At 39.8% G+C, this 27,813-nt stretch overlaps 1 protein-coding gene across 3 annotated transcripts in view; it reads right to left on the reverse strand.

Moving 5' to 3' along the window:
• Nucleotides 1-27,813, reverse strand: part of kcnn3 (potassium intermediate/small conductance calcium-activated channel, subfamily N, member 3) — an 81,067-nt gene that overhangs the window by 48,875 nt on the left and 4,379 nt on the right. The window contains exons 1-3 of one of the 3 annotated variants that reach the window (XM_077527095.1): nucleotides 22,090-22,670; nucleotides 20,726-21,813; nucleotides 1,651-1,746 (exon numbers count right to left, since the gene is read on the reverse strand). In XM_077527095.1, the coding sequence (XP_077383221.1) occupies nucleotides 1,651-1,746; nucleotides 20,726-21,784 (1,155 nt within the window). In that variant the 5' untranslated portion in view covers nucleotides 21,785-21,813; nucleotides 22,090-22,670. Of the gene's footprint in view, nucleotides 1-1,650; nucleotides 1,747-20,725; nucleotides 21,891-22,089; nucleotides 22,671-27,813 lie in introns of those variants that run through there. The other 2 variants (XM_077527096.1, XM_077527097.1) reach the window with 2 other exon arrangements.

Below are 27,813 nucleotides of genomic sequence, written 5' to 3' on the forward strand. Positions count from 1 at the left end.
GCATGCAAAACCGTGCAAAGTGTTTGGTCAATCCCGCTATGGCGGCCATTAATGGCATTAATTGGTGAGGCGGTCACACACCTGGGCCCTCGTTTGCAGGAAGGCGCCTGAAGGATGGAATGCATTAGTATGGGAATAGACCTCTATAAGAACAGCTGCACAGCGACGCAATAAGGGCCTTGCAGCTTGGTTACATCCTCTAATACTGACACTTGGCAGGGTGAGCACGTCATAACACAAGAAACCTTTTTGGACACACACAACTTTTCTATCGTCATGATGCAATTTGTATCGATCACACTGTAGCAACCACATTTGGCAGATTAAAGTCAAAATGGATGCCTTGCACCTCACGATAAGCCGGTATAATCATTTGATGGCTCCCAGCCAAAGAATATGATAAAACTGATGAAATAGCTATCATAAGACAAATCTATTTATATTTCTATAAATACACCAACAGACATTTAAACATAATCAAATAATCAAATATGCAGGTATAACAGACATGACCAAAGAAATTAACTGAGGCTCAAAACTAGAACCTCAGAAATGCAAGGCAGATGGGCTAACCTCTAATTCACCGTATAGATATGCACATAATGTAAGAGAAGTAAGAAGTGTAATGTATACTCCAGACCAACAGGGGGAAGCATATTACTCAGTTAAGTTGTTCATCGAAGACACTATGAACAGTTTTCATTAACTACAATAACCATCCTACTTTTAATATGGAGTAATTACATTATAGAAGGCGGAGATTTTTTCCCAGATTGTATGGCGCCACCTAAAGGCCACTCTTAACATTTGCTAACAATTCCTACTTAAAGAAGTGTAATGTATATTCCAGACCAAAAGGGGGAAGCATTTTACTCAGTTAGGTTGTTCGTCGAAAACACCATAAACAGTTTTCGTTAACTACAATAACCTTCATCCTACTTTTAATATGGAGTAATTACATTATAGAAGGCAGAGACTTTTTCCAGATTGTATGGCGCCCCCTAGTGATTAATAAGCAAATACTTGCTCTTTAAATTTTTTTTTTTTTTTTTGGGGGGGGGGGGGGGGGGGGGGGGGCTCTGATTTTTGCCGATTCTCATTTCTTTTTTTTTTATGAATGAATGAATTAATTAATTAAAAAGATTTTGATAAATAAATAAAAATCTGATTTTTGCACATTCTTCCTCATGCTGTGAAGTTAAACAAATACAAAATAATTTAAAACAGTCAAATGTTAATGGGCCCAATTATTATTTTTTTAATTACTTCTATATTTTTTCATGAATTAAATTAATCTTTTTTTTTATTTTTTTTTTTTTTTTTATTTAATCTGCTAAATATCAGAGTCAATCTAAAAATAAATAAATAAATAAATAAAATAATAATAATAATAATAATAATCCATAACTGTCAGGCCCTAATGGTGATTATTTCTAAATTAAGGTAAAGTCCCATTTGACTAAATAACAAGTGTATGTATTAAAACTAAGCATTATCCTGATATGTACTGTAGCGGGATTGCGCAGGTCTACCTAATGTGTTGTCCAGTGAGTGTTCCAGAGCAAACAATCTTCTGTTTGGGACGAAAGCAAATGAAGCAGCAAATGATGCAGAATCTATGACTTGCCATGAGCGAGTGAGTCATTTTACCTGAACCTCCCGGGCGTGATAGGCGATGATGAGGCCCAGCAGGATGACTGTCGACAGGCTGATCAGACACTTCAGGGCCAGAGAATACATGGAGCTCTGCGGGGGAAAGACACAAGGCTGCAGTCCGAGGAGAAAACACAACACATCACAAAGCAGGAAAGATGCTCCCTTTTTACATATTGGCTCACAATCGGGTGATCCGTTTTCCCTGCCAGAAGAAGACATTTACCAAACTGATTTTCAAAGGCTGAGCTGAAGTATTGCACCTGTCAATAACCCTCTGCCGTGGAGCTTTAAATCTTCTGCTTGTCTGCTTTCACAGGGCTTATAATCAATGCACCGGAGGAACTTTCAATCAATATGACTCATCGCACTTGTGGGGCTTCCTTAACCCTCCCTCACCTCACACATGCACACCGGACTGCTCCCCACATGTACACACGCGCACACACCACTCCAGCAAATTTACAAGCGTTAACTTTCTCTTTGACATATGTCCTAATTATAGGTAAAAATGTTTGATAACTTATTCTCATTTACAAACATGACCTGGACAAGAATACATGAACATACAAATAAAACAACAGACACAACATCACTAAAAAACAAAACAAAAAGGAGATTAGGACATGTGTGCTCATGTTAACAGGAACAGGCTTAACTTTATAGTCCGGAATCTTGTTTGAATTTGTATGCTAACATTAGCATGCTAATTATATGGACAATTCAGCGAAATCATATATGTGTGTGTATATACTAGGGGTCCTCGAGTTAAGGCGCACTCGACCTAAGGCGTTTCAACTTTAACGCCATTTTGGCCCCGTCCGCCATATAGCCCGCAGTGTTTTCCCCTCGTCCGCTATTTAGCGCTTAGCTAGTGCTAGCGCTTGTGCACTTGGGGGAGTATCTTTGGCTTTTTCGCCCTCCTATTTCCACATTAGCCTCTCCCCTTCTTTTCCATCAACCTCTATACAGTAATGGTAAGTAGTAAGTACAGCATGGTATTTGTTTTTATTTTAATGTATTTTAGTTTTTTTATGTAGGCAAATTATTTTTATGTAAATATTAACTTTAATGGGGAAATTCGACTTAAGTGGAAATTCGGGTTACATCGCTAGCATAGGAACCCTAACCAAACCTCACATATTAAATCACAATTGTAATTATTATGACACCAAAAAAATACATAAATAAATAAAATTAGGTTATTTTTCAACATTTTTCAGCCCTAATGCTAATTAAGATTACACAACCAAATATTGAAATATTGATGCAGTGCAATTCTACTAAACAGCAAACTATAACCATGTCTCATTCTATTACGTAATATCTCTCCAGAATCATCAATCAAATCTGAACATATTATGTTTGTATGGGCAGATCCCCCCCCCCCCCCACTTATCATTTTGGCTCTCCAGTTGTTTTCAAGAGTTTCTGCCAAACGTATTTCCTCCCTCAAGAAAGCGTCCTCGGCAGAAGCGGGATATCATGACTCCAATTCAATTGGATTAGAAATGAAAAATATAAGTAGTACTACGAGTACGTTTTGAAAAATTAGATTTCTACAGCGGTAAAATATAAATGACAGTGCATTTGGTGTGGTTGCCGTAGCAACAACATGAATGTTTTTCACTCCATCAGGTGGACTACAGTCAGGCTCGGTGAACCATAACAAAAGAAGTGGACATTAAAGATTTAAGGGCAAGCTCTTTTTAACAATCTACAGTGTGTAGATACATAAATGTATTGACAGAATATTAAACACGAGAGCCTAACAGTCAAAGAGGTTGTGGGCTTGAATCTCGACTGCCGCCTTCCCGTGTGAGGACACACCCGCAATCCCATTGGCCTACTAACACCTGCTCACACACACAGCTGGACATCCCATCTTAATGGTTTTTCCTTTTAATACCCAATCGTTCTTCTAAGCCCGCAGTTGTCCCGACGTCAGCACAGAGTACGATCATACTCAAAAAGTTAATTTTGAGCGATAGATTTAGCACACTCCAGGGTGACATTGTGGACGACTGTTGTTTCTCTTCATTAGTTTAACTACCGCACATTGCGCAACTACTTGGAGGCGTCTGGAGAGAGTCGTGAGATTGCGCCGGCGTGCGTGTGTGGAATTTAAAGCCCACATTAGCAGATAAACACTGAACGACTTGGGATAGTGGCAGTCAAATCCAATAATTGATAAAAAGTCTTCTCCAAAGGTTTCTATTGGGCGGAATTAGTTGTGGGGGGTCGAAGGCAACAGCAGACAGGAAAAAAAATAATGACTCCAGCATCATCTCATGCAACTCACGTTTCTCGTCCCAAAAATTTGCGCTTGAACGCATCGCACAAACAACAGCAGATGTCCTGCGACCGAGCGCTGCGGAGAGCAACGCAGGCGGGCTTGCTGTAATATTCAAACCTCTCTCACCTCACCACATACAGGAGTTGCTTCAAACTGGAGTGGAATGAAATATCCCAAAAAATATTTAGCTACATGAGAAGGTCAAAATAATAAACACGGATTCATAACAACCTAGTGGTTTAGTACGTTGGCCTCACAGTTGTGAGGTTCTGGTTTGAATTGTGGGTTCTCAATGGGGATTTTATCTTTAAAGATGACCACACAAACTCAGCAACTATTTTGTCGCCCTGCCTTACCCCTCACATCGGGATTTTGGCCTGTTTTACTGCCACTTCTCCACCTCTTTGCTCCTCCCTCTGTCCTGCTCAGAGAGAGGCTAGCTGGCATTGAGCCAAGTGAGCATTCAGTATTGAGTGACCGAAGAACTCGATGTGGACCACTTGCCTGGTGGCATCTACCTGTGGCACTTTAAAACCCTACTTTGAAACACTAGTAAACATTTAAAACCCTACTTTTAAACCCTTATAAACATTTAAAACGCTAGTTCAAAACCCTCCTTTTAAAACCTAATCATACTTTAAAACCCAACTTTGAAACCTTCATTTAAATCCGTAATTTGAAACCCCAATCTTAATTCCCGACCCTAATTCTAGTTTAAAACCCTACTTTGAAAATCTAAGGATTTAAAACCCTACTTCGAAAACCTAAGAATTTGAAACCCCACTTTTAAACCCTAAAACTAGTTTAAAATCCTGCTTTAACCAGAGTTATTGTTTAAAACCCAACTTTAAAGCCTTAACCCGACTTTAAAACCCTAACATTCATTTAAATCCCTAATTTGAAACCCCAAGCCTACTTTAAAGCCCTACTTTGAAACTGTAACCCCATTTTAAAACCCTACATTGAAACCCTAACCTTCATTTAAAACCCCAATTTGAAACTAACACAAGTTTAAAACCCTACTTTGAAATCCTAACATTAATATCAAACCCTATTTTGAAATCTTAACCTTAATATGAAACCCTACTTTGAAACGTGTGTTCTGCGTTTGAATCTTAACTAAGGCCTTCTTGTGTGGCGTTTCAGTTTTCCTTTATTATCATGGGATTTCCCTGCAACCTCCCATATGCCAAACACATGCGTGTTGAGTCAACCACAACACAACACAATAATTCTGAACATGACTAGAAGCCCACCATTGCAAAAAATGGCAGTTGGCTACCCAGTGCCCACCTCCGCACATTGGGTCATTTAATATACTGGCGCTCTGAGACTCCCCATACAATATATGTTATACTGTATCAAATGCTTCTTCTTCTTTTTTTTTTTTATCCATATAAAGATAGATTGTCAGTCAAGGAAGAGACGGGAAGAGGGCGTAGACGAAAATAAAGTGGTGCTAGTTGAATGAATATAAGTACTGAAGTAAAACACAATATACTGTATATGCGACATGTGCCACTGTAATGCGTAATGACTGCCGCATATTCTAATAAAAGTTAATAACTGTCATGACTAGGGTCATGCAAGGGTCATGCTTACTGTCATGACTAGAGTCATGCAGGGGTTATGCTTACAATCATGACTAGGGTCATGCAGGAGTTATGCTTACTGTCATGACTAGAGTGATGCAAGGGTTATGCTTACTGTCATGACTAGGGTCATGCAAGGGTTATGCTTACTGTCATGACTAGGGTCATGCAAGGTTTATGCTTACTGTCATGGCAAGGGTTATGCTTACTGTCATGACTTGGGTCATGCAAGGGTTATGCTTACTGTCATGACTAGGGTCATGCAAGGGTTATGTTTGGGTCATGCCCATGAGGTCGTGTCTGTTTTGAATTGATGTAACCAGCATCAAGTTTCAACTGGTAAGACGCTGTGTGATGTAGGAGCTATGTGATGTCAAGAATCTTTAATCTCTTTATCTGGTCAACAGTCAATCAGATAATACCATGTCAGTCCTGTTTCCCACATGTCTAGCCACAGCCAATCAGATTGATTCGCTGTCTATATAAGCCTGACTGAGAAGTGTGCGTTTTTGTTAGATTATTACCTCTGTTCCTCTGTGCGCCTCCACAGCCCAAGTTAGCTGAGCGTCTCGTGATTCTCGATACTCGATGAAAGTAATAAAAGTCAAATTTTCCTCATTATTCCACACTGCAACCGCCGATGACAGCCAAACGTCGGCGCACGTTTTTCCAAAACAACCTCGCCGCCGCGGATACTTCAGGTGTAATGTAGCGCTTACTGCCCGTGTCCAAACGTCACGCCAACGTGCACTCGGAGTCTTAATTTAGTCGCTGACTACTGAGTCTCCCTCATGAGGTGATTAAGCACAATCTGCATTGGTTCATGAATATATATTGCGAGTCAGTGTCCTGGAAAATAGAGTGTGTCAGTGTGCTATCGTGTCTATTGCGCCGCTCCCAAAATGTGTGTGCCGACCCAAATAAGTGGAAACGCATGCTGTATGTCAACACGCGCAAGCTGCCGAGCCTTCGTTTTTATGTCACTTGTAATATGGGCATCATATTTTCATTAACTGATTCAACTGATTGTGTGGGATTTATTGCCAATTAATTGAGTCTGGAAGCAAATGAGGGGAAATGGAGCGCACTCCTTGGCTGCAACCAGCAGAAATGCTGCTTACTAGCTTGCTTTCTAAAGAATTTGTCAACTGACATGTCCACATAACAATCTAAAAATAGTTGTGTCAAAAATAGCTCAAATTGGATCGAAAAGGGACGGATTTTGGGGATTTTGACCCAATTTTGGGGTTATTTACTCTTAACCCATGAAACAAGCCAATTAGGGGGCTGTATAATACAAAATAACACATTCTTTGGGTGGGATTTGTACAAAAAAAAAATTCTTTTTTGTTGTGTTATTCATTTTACCAAATTCCGAGTTAAATGAATAATGTAACAAATTTTTTTTTTTAGCCATTTTGGGTTATTTTTGACCCAACTGTTTTCAGAGTGAGGAGTTGGATTTTTCATCATAGTTAGCTTTAATTACATTTTCACTTTTGTTTATTAAATTAAGTTAGTTTTAATGAATTATTAACACAAGTTAGTTAGTTTTGATTAGTCTTTTTTTTTTGTTTTAGTATTAGATTTAGTGTTTGTTTTTGTTTTTTTTAATATATGGAATATTTGTATAGTGCAAGAAAAAAAATCAGGTCACAAAGTATTGTGTAAATAAATAAATTAAACTACAATTCCCAAACAACTATTTGATCTTCCATCTTCTTCACGGACATGCGGCAATGCTGAAATAAATACATTGAAAATGAAACCAGAAAGCTTATTTATGAAATTAATTGACAAAGTCAAAAACTAACAACATTTTTGCTGTAATTATAATTAGTTTTAAAAACATACAATCTAGTTTCAGTTTGTTATTTTTTTTCAGCACTCTCAATTTTATTTCATTTAGTAATTTATTCAAGTTTAGTTCTGGTTATTTAGTTTTGTTTTTCTAACTGTAATAACTAGGGATGGGCGAGTCCCGATACCATGTATGGGTATCGGTGCCAATACCTGCCGTATTTTAAGGTATCGGTACTTTTGTGACTGTTTTACAATCAGGAAGTAGATATGAGAAAAATAGAAAATTGACATTAATTTTATGCAATTATAAGGAAAAATGCTATATTGGGATATTTAAGTGTTTGAGTTTCTTATATGATATGGAATGGAAACCTTATTCGTAAAAAAAAATAAATAATGCAATTAATGAGAAAATAAGATCTCTCGACTGATTAAAATTCATATACTGTAACAATAAAATAAACAATTACAATTGATTGATTGAATTTTTCCAGTTGCTGCTCAAGGAAGTGCAGTCAAAGACTGCATTTTAGGACTGTACGCAGTATATAATTCACAGTGAAGTGAGTTAGTCGAGAGTGGTTGTCGTTCTGGGCCAGCGCGCAACACTTAGGCTGATTTTTGGCTCAAAGCTCAAGCTGTCGCCTGCTTTTTATTTCCCTGTTTTCCTGTCTCACTCTCCCTATTGCAAACATCTCATTTGTGCTCGCTGGAGCAAAGTGGCTGCAAAGGAAGCGCCGCTTGTCTTGTTAATGAGAAAAATACCGAGCTCAGCGGCCTGACTGTAAACACACTGTCACACCAGCGACTCGCAACCTTCTTTTATTTTATTTCCTCTCTCGCTCTGTCTCTGTTCTGTTTTTAAGGTAAAAATCCGTTTTAGGTCTGTAGGAGTCACCTGGATGCTATTTTAAGTTGAAGGTGGGTAGAAGCAGGGAAAATGAATTTATCATAAAAGCAGTAGTCAATCAGACATTTCATTTCTGCATAATATTATCAGATTCAGTACAAGAAATGCATTTTTTTTTTTTTTTACATGTCTGTGTAAAGATAATAATGCTCACTTTGATCACCAATGTCAGATTTATTTACAATTGTGTTATTGTGGTTGTAGTTTGAACTGGTGTACAACTGTGCTACAGCAATATGAGATGCATAGAAAGAGGATATAAAAAGGATACACAAACTTTATTCTACCTCAAAAAAATAAATAAAAATAAAACATCCGTCATGAGTTTCTTCTTTTTTTTTTTTTGCTTTCGCTGGAGAGCAAAACAAAAAAAAAAAAAAAAAAGTCGGAAAAAAGCCTACTGGAACATCCAAACTTTATTTGGGGTTTATCAAAGGCAGTTCAAGTCAGGCCAAGTCAAGTCAAGTCATCTTTAGTTATATAGCAAAAGATGGTGGCAGTGTGCTGTCTCCTGTTTAGCATGAATTAGAATGAGTTTGGTTAATTCTAAACAGCCACATTTATAAGAGGGTGTGCACACTTGTGCAATCACAAAATCACTTGGTTTGTTTTTTTCACTTCCCAAGTTTTCTTTTTTTTTTTCTATTTAGTTACAGGTTACAGGTTACATTAAAGGTAGGAAATGTTTTTGAAATGTTTTCCTTTGGCATTTGAACAGGGGTGTGTACACTTTTGATATTGACAGGATGTGCATACGGTGTTTTGTATATAATATTTTGGTGTATTGAGGCAAACATAAACAAATGCATAAATAAATAAATAGATTTATTATTCAGTTATTTCATTTATATTATATAAATAATGTAAACGCATACATAAATATTAGTACTAATATTTGAAATGTATTATTGTAGCGTGTAATTACAATTAATTATACCTCTTTGACAGTGTCAATCAAATGTGTGTATTAATGAAGTTTTGACACGTTTTATCCATAACATGACAACCAAAGCTACCGTGTTCTTATTACGCAACATACCATTTGTATAATTTGGAGCCTATCACTTTTAAGGTGAACCGAATCGCACACGGTTTGTGTGTTCTGAGTGCACAGAACATGAATAGCTCCGCATCATCTATTATATGAGCTTGCACCGACGGCTGAAAGTGTTTCAATAGTCTCGGTGGGGTTGCCAGGCAACCAGTCAATAAGCTTTACAGGTGTAAATCATCCGACCAAAAATAATCACAGATGAATTGAAAATGAGTTAAGTTTTTGTTTGAGGATGTTGTGACCTAACAGCAAGTGTAAGTCTATAAAGTTTTTGTTCATGGAAGTCCATTGCGCAACATGACGCTCAGAACACCCAGACAAAAGTATTGGGACGCCCATCACTCATGAAGGAAATGACAATGGGGGTCAAAGGTCACTTATATTGCACCATCTCTGTTGTAGTTCATCAAACATCGTTTAACGGGGCTTCTTCCACACCAAATGCATTCAAGTATGCCTTCTCGGACCACAAACAGGGCTACCCCAAAGCACCAAAAAGTCTTAAGATAAAGAGAGAAGATAAGATTCAGGGAGGCCGAAAGGAGGTTAGCCCAACCTGTGACTGATCAATTAATTGATTAAGAGGGGTGACCAAAGACTTTTGTCCCACAAATAAGGGTTCCCTTTACTGCTAAGCCAAGTGCGCGTAAGTGTGTATTGCTCGGCATCTTGCTGGATACCATGCGGTGATAAAAATGTTTTGTTTTTTTTACTTTCTTCTATGAGCAGTCCAACAACACACCTTTTCACTTACGACTAACAGAGTTATCTGATATCAGACCATGCCTAGCTAGCTCCACAGGTATTTAGAGTTTTTGCCTATACATCTCCGTGACGGATTTGAAATACGACATTCAACATGTGATTGTGAAGTGAAGCCTTTAACAAAATATGACATGTTCAAGTACCATATAATCGAAAGGGCAACCATTTTCAAGATAGCTAAAGTGGATGATTGCAGAATCGTTTGTGAGGAAAACCCACTTCACAACGAGCGTTGGTCAGAAATACTCTGGAGAAGGTTGTCAAAACGTACAATTTAGGGTTGCGCGCGAGAAAGTAAATAAAGAGTGTTTACAACAAGGTGAAAACCACAAATTATGTGAACAAAGAAAAATTCCACTGTTCAGATAATTTGGATAGAAAAACCAAGGTCAACGTGAATTACAATCACGGGAAGGTAAGTAAGTAAGCAAACCACATCATATGTCAAACTTGTTATGAGTCATTAGCAGCCATACATGACCGCTAATGTTTAGCGATGGTGTAACCACATGAATTGTGATGTGTTAAGGCTGCTGTATACTATCTGCTAGCATTCAACCTAATGGTGTTAAACTGATAGGACAGAATGGATACTGGCTAGTGTGAAAGCAACTCACTATTACTATCAGACAGGAGCCCTCCTAGGTTAGCTTAGCGCAAGCTAACTGCTACGACAGACACGACAGATTGAATTAAAACTTTACCAAAAGCAAAAAAATAAGTGCTTTGGACAACATATGGCGTAACTTAAGAGTTATAAGTGCACTCCATTTTCTATTTTAATCAAATTGGATTTAAAAAAAAAACAAAAAAACGATATCATGTATTTCAGAAAAAGTACATCTAGTAGCCCGCTTAAATGGACAGAAGGTGTAACATTTTAAATGTCAGTCATGTTTTATTTCAAATCTATTTTGATGACTTAGCAGTATTGCAACGTGCTGGAACAGTGAAAAAATGTCCTCATAAAAAAGCTTCACTTTTTTTTGGACATTGATATAGACAAAGGCGATAAGTGTTTGATTACATGTGCTGCTGCTGATGAATATGAATGTGAGTACGTGCGATTGCGTCGGAATGAGTTAGCCTTGAGGCTCTCTTCCTGTCAAAGTGGCGCTTTCTTACAATCAGTCTCCAGGGAAACAGGCGCGAGGCAGAGCGGCCATTGTCACCTTAGCTGGATATAATCGCGCCCCCCCCCCCCCACACACACACACAAATGTTTTCATCGCTTCGGAAAGACCAAAACTAAACCCAAACTTGACTTTCCACCACACTCCAACTCAAAGAGTTACATCACAAGCACCAATGTCAACACGCACGATTCCAAATAAAAGAAAACAAAGACAACATGCACACACGCGGCAGGTGCATTTATTAGAGCTAGCATGTCGGCGCTGAACACACAGACACAAAATCCTCCTGCATACACCTCAATTTACGTTACAGGTGGGTGATGCGAGGTCAGACGCACCCATGAGACCAACACACAGTGGTGGACGCTGAAGGTGGCGTAGCGGAGGGGTTGGAGGACGGTGGCACACAAGTACTGAAGCGTTTGATGACGTCCCCCAGAGAATATTATACGTCACCGACCGGCCGGTTTAATTTGCTGCCGGTCTTGGTTGGAGCTACTGGAAGAAAGAGCCGGAAAAGGTCGCCCGGGAAATGTCTGCTAGAAATGTCATGGACGCAAGGGTGTGGCTAAGGGAGGAAATGAGGGGAGCCTGCTGGGGTAGAAATGACACCTACACCCTTCGCCACCCCCTTGGGGAGATGGAGACATATTTAGGATCCCACAGGGGAGGAACATAAGCACCCTCTTTAAGTGTGGAGAAGAAGACTATGAGAAGACTAATCGCCATCTCCACACAGTGAAAGATCATCCTTATAGTAGTGAGTAGGGAACTAATAGGTCACATAGCTTCACAGATGATAAAAACAGACGAACACAACATTGTGGAATGACCACATGTCAATCACCATTAAACGCCATCTTTGATCAATTACAAACTGCTTGTAATGTTTGCATTTCAAAGGATAAACTTAAGCCAATTAGTGAGACATTTCACTCAGACGTGTGGTCGTTCCACAACGTTGTGTGCAATATAGGTGGGCGGATCGATCCAAATATCGACATTATCGATGCCAAGTCAGTATCGGATCGATACTGTCTAAAATATTAATCTAGTAGTTTAATTTCAGTTTGGCTCTTTTATGCACTGCTGCGGTTTGGTCAAACAGGTAACGGGCATGTCACAGTAGTGTTTCGAGCGTGTGACATCACGTGGTTTAGTATCTCATTGGATGGATGTTGTTTTATGTTTTATATTTTGTTGTTGCATGAGAATCTTTAACATCTTATTTAGGTTGAATAAGAAGTGTTGAAGAGAGCATCTTTAGTAAATGTTGGTATTTGTAGTTTCTGAACAATATATGATAAAGTATTTGTTTATTATATATTTATTTTCATAAGATCACATTATGCACTTTAAGAATGTTTAAAAAAATATTTTGTCATGGTTGGAATGTTTGTTGGGGGTGAAAAGCATTAAAAAAAGATATTATGTTACATTAACAGCAATTAGTGCTCAAGTAAATGTTGACTTGTCGCTCCACAATGTTGTGTGTTCATGTACTGGGAAGCTACACAGCTTAGTAGATCGTTTGCAGAATTAATGATGATGTTACATGAGATTGCTTTTCAACTGCAATTAGTTTTTTTGTAGACTCGCATGTAGTCGCTCCACAATGTTGTGTGCGTCCATGTTTGTGTGAAGTATCAAAAGTGATTAAAACTATGGCTTTAATCGCTTGCCAACTTGTTGACTGATGATATTGTTATTACTTGTTCTAGCAGTGTAGTCACACCTGAAAAAAATGGTATCCCCCTACCCCCTGCAATGTGCTTATGTATTGCTATTTGGTTAATTGAATGACTATTTCTATGGATGTTTAAGATGTCCTACTGTGTGAGTGGTCACTGAACGCACCTCGAGTCGACTGCAGAACGCGTTTTGATTTCTTTTGCTTCTAATCTATCGATAGTTGAATGCAAATACTTTTTTTGGTCAAATCTTGTTCATAAAATTGAAAATCAAAAATCACAACAGTCTGACTACATTTCCCATAATTCTTAGACACAAGCAGGAAGTAGTTCCTGTTCTGGTATGCAAATGTGAATGTGAACGTAAATAGAAAGGAATTTAACTGTTAAATTCCTTTTCAATTGGTTTATCGAATGAATCGCTATGACAACTGTGTGATTGTCACACACATGGGCCAAACATTTGGCTTGATGACAAATCGGGAAAATCAGGAATCATTAACGAAAAAAATAACTTTTCTGCATTTTTTGGGGGGGTCCAAAATGGGTGATTTGCATGAAACCAACCCATGTTTTACTGCTAATTACTTAAAAATGGAATAAGGTAACCTTTCATTTGATAGTTCACACGCACGCACAGCACAGCAGCAGCCATCTGTACAGTATGTGTGTATTGACAGATGATGTTGACAACAGCTGTGCATTCCCCCAGAATAGCTGCTAGTGTTTCATCAGCGGGCCTGAGACATGTCGCGGTGGGCCCGGGGGCCAGCGAGGACCCACGCGGGCCTTCTTCCAATGAAGTATCGATCTGACAGGCCTCACACGACGGTCCCGAGCGTACGCGCAGCTTCGGTTATTCTCAGATAGAGACGCGTGTCAAGTCAAACCGCCGAGCTCTCACTTTAACCTGTCGCTGGAAAATCCCATCATAGAATCTCATAAAAGATGTCTCTTATTGGTGTTTGGCTGCGTTTGAAGGTGCCAGGGTTGCTGACAGTGAAAAGTGAGCCCAGGACATTTACACTTGAAGACAACTGTAGGCTGTAGGGTGGAACACGAACTCAATAGTGGTTAGACCTCTGCCAAGTCTGAACAATCCTAATTTGGATCAACATCAAGATTAAAAATTTGACCTCAATTTACACTTATTCCAAAAGGAGAGTTTTTTTCCATTAAGAAAAAACAAAACAAAAACTGCTGTCTCTTAAAGTGTACTTGACAAAAACATAGCATTTACAAAAGGTTTGTGCATCATGACAAATTCATTGTAGCTCCTTCTGGTGTGCACATCTTGGCCACCGGGGACAGTACAATAAAGTCATGCCGACACAAATAAATAAGAACTTTACAACTACAGCAAGTGACTCAGTAAACTGCTGTAATATTACCGGTAGTCATTTTTTTCAGAGGATAAAGAATATAGGGGGCCCAATCGGTTAATCGACCTATATTAGCTATTTTATATTAGCTAATTCATACTGATATTAGTTAGCTAATATTAGCTATCATTTTACACATAACATTGAAACATTAAGCACCCCAAAAAATCTGGAAAAAAAAATTGAGTGATTTTGTTTGTTTGTTGTAAAGTTAAATAAAGAACAAAGTAATGTAAAACAATCAAATGTTCTGCCTGTAATTAATAACTTTATTCTTGTAAGCATTATGATACCAAAAAATACATTTTTTTTTCAATATATACATTTTTAAATTAATCGGCCGATTAATCGGTTATCAGAATTTTATTCCACCCAAATATTGAAATCGTCCTCAGCCTAAAAAAAATCTGTCCTAGAATATATGCCCATTATATCGTTCGTGTTCACATACTTGCTGTATGAAGTATTATTCGTAGGCGTTATATGTTAGCATTTAGCTAGCCGACTTTAAGGCAGAGTGATGTGGTTTTGTTTTGGTTTTTTTATGCAAAACGTGTAATTCTCTTTATTTTATGTTTGGTTTGATAGCAGACCTTAGCTGGGAGTGGCAATATACAGCTTGGCGTCTCTTTTGGACAAGTTGACAAAGGTCTCGCTCATGTAAATAGAAATGTAAATGCTTGTTAAAGAATCGGATGCTATATTTTGTCCAGCCAAAAGGCTTCTACAACAGATTATCCAGTTTCAATTATCAGTATTTTCTATTTGACCATCATCCAGTAACATATTTTGTTCAATCTTAGAGGTCCTACTCTATTCTGCATATGTCGGAATTAAGCAAGCTAAATAAGATTCATGCATTATTCATTCACGAACTGAAGGGAAATGACAAAAATAAATTGCCCATTGTGCAATAATGAACAAATCAAATTTCTAGAAGTTCATAAAAACGAAATGGGCCCTTCCTTGGCCCGTGCCCTCCACAAAAAGATGAATGGAAATCAGTTGTGCAGTTTTAGCGAGTGGTAATAAAGCGAGCTGCAAAGACTGCAGACGCACAAACAAATCAAGTCAAAGTATTCAAAGCCTCCTTTTTCATGAAAAGCCACAATTGTGCCAGAAGGCCACGTTTTTTTCCCCACTCATGAATTATTTCATGGTTCAATACTGCAAACTGTGCGAAGGCTCAACAAATGATTGGATAATTAGAACACAGTGTAAGTATCTGCAATCCAAACTTTCTAATTAGCTTCAACTCGTTTAGATGAAGAAGCGATATGATATGTTACAACATGTGCATACTCAAAATGAGATCAGATATTGGACAAAATATTAGAAACAGCTTTGGGTAAAAGAGCATTATTATCTTTCTAAAGACATATATTTGTATTGCACCTCATTCGATTGTGTGCTCAATTTTGTTCCCGGACCAGTCAGTGTGTGTGCAGTATTTGCCCTCTTCTAGGGACATGCACGTGTACACAAGCAAGCAACACACCCTCTTTAGTTCCATTCTTATTCTTCATCTCTATTTTTGGACTCTACACGGAGCAGCTGGACTTGCTCAACAACAATAATACAATACATACATTAAAAAAACACAATTAATACGATAATTGTGCTCAAATGAATTACACTCTTAATGGCTTTGACTGTAAACACCAACAAATCCATTCATGTCAATAAACAACCTAAAATGTAGCACCTGAAAGGCAACATCCATTTGCAGTGTGCCATTTGAGGCGACGCGTGTAATGGATGACGCATACGGGTGAGCTATTATCAATAATCAATAGTTCAATCATCACACGAAAAGATGGCTTTGAAGGGCTGCTTGAAGCTGCTCACCTCCCATCCAGTTTGCCCGTTTCCAAGCCATCTGTCACAACAACCTGCAGACTTGCGTCCGCTCATTTATCCAAGTAAGTACTACAGCAACTACAGCCTGTCAGCCATAACTAAAAAGAAAGAAAACCTCAATGGAGCTGTTATTGAACATACAAATGTGCATAATATATAGTAATTTGGGGCAAGACGTAATTAATCAGCTGGCTTATAAATAAAGTTGAGTTGAGTTGAGTAACTCCAAGAGACTATATAAGCAAACAGTAGGAGTGGCATAGCTCAGGTGATAGAGTGGCAGTCTCCCACTTTTTTTTTTTTTTTTAATAAACTAGTAAAATTTAATCAAAATCTCTCCTTGCAAAATTAACTTAGAATTTTTTTCATAGGATAAGCAATTCTCTCGTACATACTAAAAATACTTTGAGTAAAATATTAGGGCTGGGTGATATAGCCAAAATATAAAATATCATTTTTTTTTTAAGATTACGATTTTAATCGATTTTAATCAAACAAAGCTCACAAACATTTTTTCAATGTTTCCTTTCTTCAAAAATAATTCCTGTGCAATAATGTATACTGATTCTAAATCAGTTTTATCAAACTTAACATCCATAGTTTGTGCTTAAATGTCACAATGAAGTAGTTGGTAGCTATTGTAAACATCTTGCAATCCACCCATCCAGCAATCTGACAAAATTACAACTCACGATAACATTTGATGTAAGAGAACATAAGAACAACAGCTCTTAACTCATTCAAACCCAAAAACGTGTAAACAAGTTTTGTAATACTGTGTCCCTTACTCCCAAAAACGGATTTACACGTTTTTTATGGGGTTTTTTTTGTTTAGTTTTTTTTTATGCAAGAGCAGACACAAGGCTTTAATATAGCTTCTGACATGAAGAGGTGGCTTAAAGCCATTGTAGTTATTACCAAAAAACGGCCAGCAGGGGGCAGCATTTTTTTTAAAGCAATAGAACACAATATTCTGTGGACATGGCAAAATCAAGTAAAACAGCCGAGGGCAAAGGGGTTGCTTCAGTGAAAATGGCAGGGAGTGAATGAGTTAATAATCCAGAAAACACAAAACTCAATTTTACAAAATTTTACTCTGTTTAGAGTGGGACCAAATAGACTCTGTTTAGAGTAAAATTTAGTCTACAAAATTTTGCTGCTATTTTCCATGGTCTCATTAAAGTTGGTGTAAGACCAACGCCTTCCTGCACGCATACCTAATTGGGAGTAGATTTATCAATAGGAAGAAAACGCCGGTAAACATGGCACACACAGCCTTTCATTTCTCTCCTCCGATCACACCCCCCTCACTTTGACGCCCACTGGAGAAGCAAAAAAAAAAAAAAGTGAGGTCAAAGAAAGAAATCCAAATAAAGAGACAGTCAGAATAGAAAATAGACAGAAACAGAAAGATCACGAAGAGGCCGACAGAGAGGAAGAAAATTAGAGACAATGATGTATGAGGAAAAACAATCCGGACCGTGAATTTCCCTTAATGAATGCGAGTCGGGGACGGTCATAATGTAATGAACGGGGAGTAAAAGCATGAAATGTGGCGTGGTTGTGAGAATGACAGGCCGATATAATCATAACGGAGAGTCTTTGACGGAAGACGTCAGACACGCCCACTCGGCAAAATCTCGAGCGGCTACCTGTCCGCATCATCCGTCGTGCGATCGCTGATCCATACGTGATGCGCCGCGCGGCTGCGAGTCATGCTTCCACTTTATTAGCTGAGCCCCGGACGACCTTTTGTGCGATGTCACGCTAAAACAAAGGCCGGGACAAGGACACGGGGACGAGCCAAGATAAACAGACAATAGCTGCTGGGGGCCGATTCATCTTATTACACTCACCATTACACAGACAAATGAGATGCTGGCCTCCTACTGATAATCTACAATGCCCACCCCTTGTCCTCTTTATCACGGTATTACATCACTGTGCGTGCACGCCCCCAGCATCTGACCCCCGCAACTTCATCATACTTCACTCCATCTTCTTGTCATAACCAAAGAGATGCTAAAGTCGCTGGATGGGTAATTACAGGTAGAAGCATCTGCTCCTGTGATTTCAAGGGACTCACATACTGGGGACTACATTTCCCATCATGCAATTCTACAATATTTCATCGGATCCTTTGCGGAACAAATATTTTCCACAAGACTTTCCCAGAAGGGCAAAGTCAGTCGATACTGCAGTCTACACCGCTAAATATTGAAAAACAAAAAAACAAACAAACCCGTTGTTATAAAGCTTGCTGATGCCAACTGGGAGGGACTACAAACTTTTCTAAGCATGCACAAAGTCTCATGAGTATTCATTCACCCAGGTTTACACCCTCAAAAGCAACATTGTTTTTCTTTGTAAACAGCGTGTTGTCACGGCAACAGCGTGCAATGAAATAGAAAGCTTTCAATAGCTTTTCGTCTCAAACATCTTTAGATTAAATACCTAAAGTCTTAAGACGATTGGATAAATTCTCTAGGCGGAGTTTTTTAAATTATGACGTCGGTAAAAGGTAAAAAAAAATAAAATAAATGGTGCAAAATTCCAGATTTTGTTTTAGGATTAGAATATGGCTCCAAAAGACTTTTTTGTAGGTCTTCGACAGTTATATATGCCTTCCAATTTTCACAGGTGTTCACTGGAACATTGCTAATTAAACATCTTTCAAAATGCCAAAGCAACAGTTTGTTGTCTCCAAACTAGGTAAACCCTCCTTATCTCATCCAGACCACCAAAACTTGAGCCTGTACAATATTTGCTGGAACCGTTGCAAAATAAACAGCACCCCAAATCTACCAATCCCAGTTTCTAGGCTCCAAGCCATCCAGACATCAACTAGCAAGCCATAACGCGAGAGTATTTCATCCTGATAGCTTGGATTGAAGCCTGCACTTCCCCCAATAGAACTAACTTCGCAGTATTTCATTCTTTGTGAGATAAAGAGGTTTAAAAACGGCAAAGCCCAACACAGACTGTCCTGTACACTCCCAAAACTCCATCTTGATCTTCCGTCAAGTGTTCTATTGGACGCCCAGTTTCCAAGCCTGACATCTTTCAAATACTGTAACTTACTATTCCCATCACATCTTGAATCACATTTTGCCCAAGTTGACGCCACAAGTTGTGCCGACACTTCCTATAATGCAACTCTTCAGTAGTCCATTAGAACCTTTGTGAGTAAAAAGTATGTTTTACTGTAGCTTTCATGAAACTTGTGTCTTTAGCCATCCTTGAAAATCAGTGCCGTGAAGCAGCAACTTTGGAGTGCCCAGGAATGAAAGCCAGACCAGAACTGACTGGAATTTAATCAAACATACTTGTACTTTCGTTGTGGAGGAACCAGGACCATGTGGAGAAATGGCCCCAAATCCAGGTTTTCACAGCAGTCCAAGAATGAAAGCTGTGAGGCTTTTAATCACTCTTTGACTATACATAAAAACACGATTAAACCAACAGGTTTAAAAGCTGCTATCATCATTATGAAAGACAAGACAATACATCCATATGCTGCAGAGCTTGTCGTCATTAGTATAATGGTTGAGCGTTTCCTGTAAGGTGGCATGTTGACTTCCTGTAAACGCAGTGACAACATGGGAAAAGTGTCAAAACTGCAGTGTTGCCTGGAGGATCTATCTCCTCACTCATCTTTGCAAAGTCGAAACTTTTGATGCCATTTCGACCTTGAAAAATAAGAGCACTGAACCATTCAACCTACTTCTTACACAACCCCAGGTTATCATTCATTTGACACAGTATCTTGTATCATACTGACAGCAGAAACTTACTAACAATGCTGAATGCATTGCTTTGCATAAGTTCCATTGAAGGGGACAAAAAGGCAAACAATCTTTCACACTCACATTCACACTTATGAACAATTTAGAGACTTCAATGAACCTTCATGGTCTTTTCAATGTGGGAGGAGGTTGGAGTCCCGATGGATAACCCATACAAACGGTAGAAAATGCAAACTGACTGGTAGCTTAGGAGGTCATTGACCAGCCAGTTGCCAAACTGTGGCGGAGTTTTAGTCTCTGAACCTGGATTTGACACCTCTGGGTTTAAGACATGAGTGAAAGAAAATACGGGTCCAAACTTAACAACAGTTGGGGACCTCATTCCATTTGACCCTTGCACTCCAAATTCCAGAGGTGGGCGCGTCAGTGAATTTCGATTGTCCATCATTCGGCAATCGTCAACAGACGGGACACCCTCCGTCGTCGTCAATCCGTCAAAATTTCAAGCTGAACTGCCAATTCGTCATTCATCGATTGCGCAGCGTCTGTTTCAGTCATTCGAAGTGGGCATCCGTCAATGTTCCGTCAATCACCAAAATGGGACGTCCATCATTGACGGATTGACGATTACCCTGTACATTGACGGACGAAAGCCCCTTTCCGTCAATTTGTCAAAGTTTCCCATTAATCGTCAACAAAACGGGCATCTGTCATTGACGGATTGACGGACCTTCGGTCAATATTGACGGAATGCCCACCTCTGCCAAATTCTTCAAGCTACATGTTCTGGACATCATCAAGACATGACTGAACTTAACGAAAACCACATGGTCTCACCTTGGTGTAGACGCCCCAGGACAGCTCCGTCTCGATCACCATCACAACAATCCCGAACATCCCGAAGATGAGAGCGTAGTCGCTCAATCGCTTCCTCTTTTCGAACAGCGCCCTGCGATGGCCCAGTTTGTAGCCAATGTTTTGGTTCTTTCGTTTGGGGGCCTTGGTGGTGCCGGGCCTAGCCCCGGGTCCCACTACCCCGGAGCCACACTGACTGGCGCCCCTCCCTGGTTGCGCCCGGCGACTCTCCACCAGGGCGTGGTTCTGGTGGTAGATGGACATCTGGTTGGAGGTGGTGTCGCCGATGTCATATCCTGCCCTAGGGTACGGAGAGTCTTCCTTCGATGATATGATAATCTCTGGTGGGCTCTGGAGGGGCGGTTGATTCGTGGAGGACTGGGTGACCAAGGAGGTAGGCGGGGCTTCTCGCTGCCGGTCGTGACCCCCGGCCGCGGTTACCCCGGCCACAGCGGAAACCCCGCCCTCTTTGGTTTCGCTGCTGCTGTCCGATTCGATGAGGTTCCGTCGGGAGGCGCTGAGGCGGCTCAGGGGCTTCATGACGCCGCCCGTGTACTTGCAGGAGCTCATGGCGATCTCTGTGAACGGGTTGCTGTCCCTGCGGTGGACCAGGGGACTGGCCTGTCTGTGCTTGCACCCGCGCTCCCGCTCCCGGTCCCTCTCGCGATCCATGGAGGGCGAGTGGGAGGAGTAAAAGAGGGCGTTGTAGATAGGAGAGTTGTCCCCGCTCAGGCTGTGCTGCGAGCCCAAGCAGGAGGAGAGCGGGGTGCTGGTGGGGTGGAGGGCATTGGGGATGGGTGGCGGACCCGCAGTGGACAACTTGGGCAGGGACGAGGGCGTGGAGGCGGGGGACGGCGACGGGTTGCTCCCGTTGAGGCGGGCGAGGCTGGACGGCGCCGTGTGGTTGGAGTGGTTGGACCCCGGACCCTGGCCGCCGGGGACCACGGGGTGGGTGATGCCCGCCAAGGGAAGGAGGAAACGCTGGTCTTCGTCCTCGCTGCCTCCGAGGAGAGCCAGGCTCAGAGAGGGGGGAGGCTCCATGGCCACAGCTGTGACCGTGCACCTCTTGTCTGGTGGACACAAGCAAACAATTACGGCGATGCCTCTGAAGATACAAGAAGCATCAGGTGGAAGCAACCTGAGGAGACTGGATGAAGGAAATTGCCAACAATCAGGGGAGAAGCACATTACTCATGCACCAGGAAAATTTACTATAACATGTCTGTCAAGTTGTTTGTAGCTGGGAAATCGATGACTCCTGAAGAAGCTTACGTGAGATCCAAAACAATAACCTACTTTTTTAGCATGACATAACCATGCAGACACCTGCCACATTTTCTACCTACCTCTTTTCTTCCACTCCCCCAGAGCAGATGTGTTGGTTCACTTGGCTGGATGAAGACAGACCACCCCACTTTTTTTCTTTTTCATGTTGTTACAGCCATGCCATCCTCTCGCTTCCTCCCTCTCTCTGTCTCTGTCTGTCTCTGTCTCTCTTCCCCACTCTCGCCTCCGTTCATGAGGCTTCCTCCACAGGTCCACCAACCCGCCTCTCGAGCTTTGCGCACGGCGTCCCGACGCTCCGACGCCCCCTCGCCTCTCCTCTCCTCTTCTCCTCTCTCCTCTCCTCTCCTCCTCTCTCCTCTCCTCGTTCGACGCGCTTCACTCGGTGTGCTTCCCCATCCCGGGCGAGCCGTCCGCGGGGCCCACGTCGCCGTCGCCGCCGGACACGGTGGTCGCTCGCGGACGACGAGCCATGGCGAGATGTGTCACAGTCAACCTGTGGCTTGCGCGCCCGCGTCAACACACGAAAAGCAGCCCAAAATGTGCGCGCGCACGTCAGCGTGAGGCAAGTGATTGAATCCGTGCGCTTCCACTCACTCAATCACGGCTCTGCGTGGACGCGGATGAGCGTCTCTCACTCTCTCCTCCAACTTCTCTCCCCACCCTCCACTCCTCCCTCCCTCCCTCCAACTCACCCACACCCCCGCTAGCTCCCATTGGATGGAGGCAGAGACGCGCTGGAAACAGGTGGCCACGATCCGTATCCAGTGTGTGTGACATGCAATTACACGGGATGGAATATTGTATCAGCATCAATTTTGTTTCGATGGAATGGCGTCTACCATGAAGGTACATTTTAAGATGAATCATTAACGAACTGTAAAGAGGTACAAACTAGCCATGACATTTAAATTGAAAGAGGCTACAAAATTGAAGTAATGAATATTATTATTATTATTATTATTATTATATAAGATAAAAACTTTTATTTCATTGCAAGTTCGCAGATTTTTTTTTTTTAACCTTTCATAACTATTAGGTTCGGTTTCCTGTTTATTTTTGGGTGTAATTCCACCGTCAACCACTAGATGTCGGCACACTACTGGTTTGATACTAAATTTGACTAAAAAGGACAATTGAAAACAGGAAATAATGTATTTCAACAGACACTAGTTTTTGCTATCTTATTGAATGTCATTACTCTTCAATCCTTATTTTTACACCTACAGAAAGCAATCTTTGTAGGTTCATTTTATAATGTACATTTTTTGCTCTTACTCGCTCCAGTATTGTATCTAAATGTGTTTGTAATTATTTGAAAAGTGTATTTAAAGCGTCAATGTGACATCAATGCTATAAAAATCACAATAATATTTTAGCAAAATACTAGTAAAACACTTTACTCCATAATGTACATATTTATCAAATTAATTCTCTTATAATATAGAAATAAAATACAATTTAAAAATCAAATAAATTCTAAACCAGATCTGCAACACAATTTAAATGGTTATTCCTTGGCCCAGGTACAACCTCTCCAAAAAAATATTTATCACAAATCATTGTGATTTTTTTTGTTTTGTTTTTTTGTTAACCTTGCAAACAAACAAACAAACAAACAAACAAACATTGGCAATTCATTTGAACGCATGACATAATTAAATAGAATGGAAAGAAATTAATTTTTTTTGCTTCAGTTCAATGAAGTGTGTTGCTCCTTCTGGTGAAGAACTGTATAATAAAGATATGTGACTAAATGTAGGCAGTCTCAAAAGCTAAGTTAGCTGCAGTGATAGTAATTCTTTGCAGAGGATAAAAAATATATTCCAATGAGCATAGTTATATGTCTTGCTGAAACTTTTGTATTTAAATATCCATCGCTTAAAAGATTAAACATTGTAACTCCCAGAACATCGATCATTTTTGCTAGCCCGTCTATAGTGTTTCCCATTATCAGCATTATGCATTATTAAGAAAACATGTGGCTGCATAAGATATAATTCTCTTTATGTTAAGTTTGACAGTAAATTTCAGCTGTGAGTGGGAATATATGTGAAGAATTTCTCACTATCCTCCAGAAAATCGTTTGAACGATGGCTCTTATCTTAAAAAATCATGTCGCTCGTATCTCAAGGTATATTGAATTCATTAAATCCACAAAAGTGGATATAGCAAGAGTGTGTGATGCGGTCGTGTAATGACTCATTAATGTGAAATTCTGCATAATCCTGGCTAATGAGACCATTCTACCTGGCTTTAATGGTATAAATACGACGGGTGTTGAGTGCACGCTAATGTTCACCGTAATCGGATGAGCAAAGCTCTCAAATTTGTGGGGGAGCGGATTAGAGAACATACTGATCACAGGTCAGCCCGACGGGCGTCAATAATGCACATCATAGCGTCCATTTACAAGTATTACTCATGTACACAATTAAAAGACTGCACTTCTTCAATGGTGAGTCACTTTTTTTTTCCTGGTTTTAATGTTTCACATGAATCATTTCATGTGTTGTTTCAGGTGGGAGGAATTAGTTAGAGGCTTGTTTACACGCTGCATGCGTGGATTTGTAATGGGAGTGGCTCATAAAGGTCAAAGTGGGAAGAAAAGCTTTTGTATGGACAATAGGGTGCAAATGATGGAAAATGAGGGGGAGGAGAGGATGCACTAATTGCAAGGCTTGTCGGCGCTTTATTGGGGGGATATAATGCGTGCCTATGATGATATTTTGAGGATGTGTAAATTACATGCTTTCAGGTTATTAAAATGTTCCCTTAAGGCATTCAAAATCTGATTTTCAACAAGTCAGCTGTAGAATAGTTTAAAATTCTGCTACTGGTCTATAAATCCCTGAATGGTTTGGATGATGAATACGTTACAGAAATGCTGATTGAATAATAATGAAACCAGTAGGGCTCTGCGATTTGCAGATTCAGGTCAATAAATTGAGCACAGAGTTCAAAGCAAACATGGTGAAGCAGCATTTAGATGTTATGCCGTACACAAATGTGCTTTTTTTTTATTATTATTATTATTGTTAAGCACAAAAATGTCTTCAGAAAATGCAGATAAAACTTTAATATGTTTCCTGCAAAAATCGGAGTCATCAGCATCACAAAAAAGAAAAATTTGAAAATAATTTAAAATATTGGGAAAAATATATATATTGCAAATAGGTGAATCTGCTTATTTTGTAATAATAAATTGAATTACTTTACCAAAATTTTTTTTTTACATTTCCAGATATGTTCGATTGCGCTGGCAGAGAAGCAAGACCTTGAGAGCTGCACATGCATCCTTTTTAAGTATAGAAATGGCGTGAATTTAGTGGTCAGGCCGATGTTAGAAGGCAACATACACAGATGAGACTACTCAAGAAAAGGGGAAATCCTCAGTCCCGCCCCCCAGCGAGTATCCACGATAGGTTGGCGGCGCACTGTGGGAGAAAATATGTGAATAAGAAAGCGACTAATGGCGCACAATGAACAGACCGTCAAGTGGGCCATCTTGTTGCCATGGTGACGCTGGAGTACACACAAATGAACCTGTGCCTAATAGATAGTCTCTCGCCCAAAGCATAAACCTGCGCAAATGCAGAACAGTGATCAATTTTTCAAGAAAAAAGAAAAAAAATCTTCAAGCTGTTCATTGCCACTGAGGTTGACTTGCAAATTAAACATAAATCTAATAATTGAATTGAATGTATTTATTGTCATTGCACATGCACAATAAAATTGACTTCAGGCATAACCCGTCCAAGAAACATAAACAATAGTATAAAGGGGGCACAGTACGGACCTGGAAAACCCTCGGCACATACTGAAGCAACATAATCATAATGGACATATGACACATTTCAAATTCAATTTCAATGAAAAGCAATTTACTAAGTAGTAATTGAGGAAGTCTATTTTTCTTCATTTGTGTCTGCATAACTGTATTATACGGTACTGCCTCCCCGTGGCCAATGTGGGCACATCACAAGGAACACAACACTGAATTGGGTTACAGTAATAAATTAACATTTATTTTTTCCCATTACTCCACATTATTCTTAAATAAAATACAATATTGCATAATGACATATTTCCTTACTGAAAAACAAAACCAAGCCTGGATGGGCTGACCCGTAATCTCCTGCGACTGCTCGATGGATCGCTATGTTTATATACGACACAACCATCCAACATAGTGAAGGGCTTTATTATTGCTTTTCATAAATCTGTACTCGCTATGAATCTGAAGTCTCCCATCTTTTTTTTTCTTATGAAACCATCAACACAGCACCCAAGAAAATGAATAGTGGATTATGCTGCTTGCAAACATATTCAACTCCCTGCTGCCACCACACCTCGGTGAAATGAGCATATACGCAATATCACTTCCAGGTAGATTAGACATCAAATATAAACTCATAGGGTAGTCAACATCATACATCGTTATTGAGTATTCCTTATTAATCTATATTAAAATCTTGTCGCTTTCCTAAAGAAATACTGCATGTCCAAATATTGTGAGTTTTAACAAATAACGGAATCAAAGACAATTGTGGCGATACATGCTTTTTAATTGGATTACTTTTCATAATTGTTTACCTAAATGGTGAATAAGTCAAAATTTAAGTCTTATGTAGTGTAATAAATGTCAAGGAATGAGTCTTGCATATAGTACAGTATATGGTCTTCATAAAGATAAAAAACCATAAGGTTAACTAATGAAATCATTCACCAAAGTGAGGAATTGACAAGAAAAATCAATATTATCTTAAAAACAAATGTAAAAAATTGAACAATAACAACAATCAAGTCTTTAACTCCAACACCGAAGAAACCAAGTCACAAGTCGTCAAAACAAAGACTCAAGTCAATGCAAGTCCAAGTCACAATATTTCCAGTTCTCACCTCTACCCATAGCAGATGAATGCTACCGCTAATTAGCATTCTTCTCCCAAAGCTGAGTGTTGGCATGGAGCAAAGTAGACAGGAAGACAGCTGCTAGTGAATCTATTAGGACATCAAGACAGGAAACCTCCGGAGTCAACCACCCCTGTGGGTTTGTATAATTTGGAATTGAACCCAATATTTTCGTGAGAAAGATTCCTCTAATGCCGCACAGCACACCAGAGTTCGACCTCAGTTTACCTCACGAGAGCTCTGGAGTTTGTCGTCGAGAAGGTGCTAGCAAGAGTTGAAACGTAGCCTCACTCGCTTGGCGGGACACTGAGGCTGCTACATTATTAGCATGACGGAGTACTGTATTGCCCAAAATTATGTTTTTTGTTTTTGGAATGTACAATCAATTAAAACGTGACCCCATGGGGTCGGTCACGTTAGGGCTAATTGTTGCATCTGTCCATATTTCGCCATCTGCATCTCAAACACCAACTTTACTTACCTTGACATGAAGGAGACAGCTTTCAAATTTCTTCTTGTGAACTTTTGTTACTAATCATAGTTAAATGTCAGTCAAGAAACTATAACAGTCTTCGTTTTTAAGAGCATCTGTTAGCGGCTATTAGCTATAGCGATTTGAGCTAATGATTGATGTAGCCCTTGAGATCAAGCCTTCTGTCTCAGATTCAGTTTTGTTAGTTTTATTCATGCCATAACAAGCCAAGAAATAAACTATTTTTATTATATATTTAAAAATATTAAATTGCCAGACCTTTAAAATAGCTTTAACATAAATAACAAAAAGTGGGAAACCATAACTACCCGTGACAAAAATGAGTTTGACATGCAAACTTCACACAGGAAGACCAGAGCCGAGACTCAAACCCGAGTCT

Source organism: Festucalex cinctus, chromosome 7, assembly GCF_051991245.1.
Source record: "Festucalex cinctus isolate MCC-2025b chromosome 7, RoL_Fcin_1.0, whole genome shotgun sequence".
Lineage (NCBI taxonomy): Eukaryota > Metazoa > Chordata > Actinopteri > Syngnathiformes > Syngnathidae > Festucalex > Festucalex cinctus.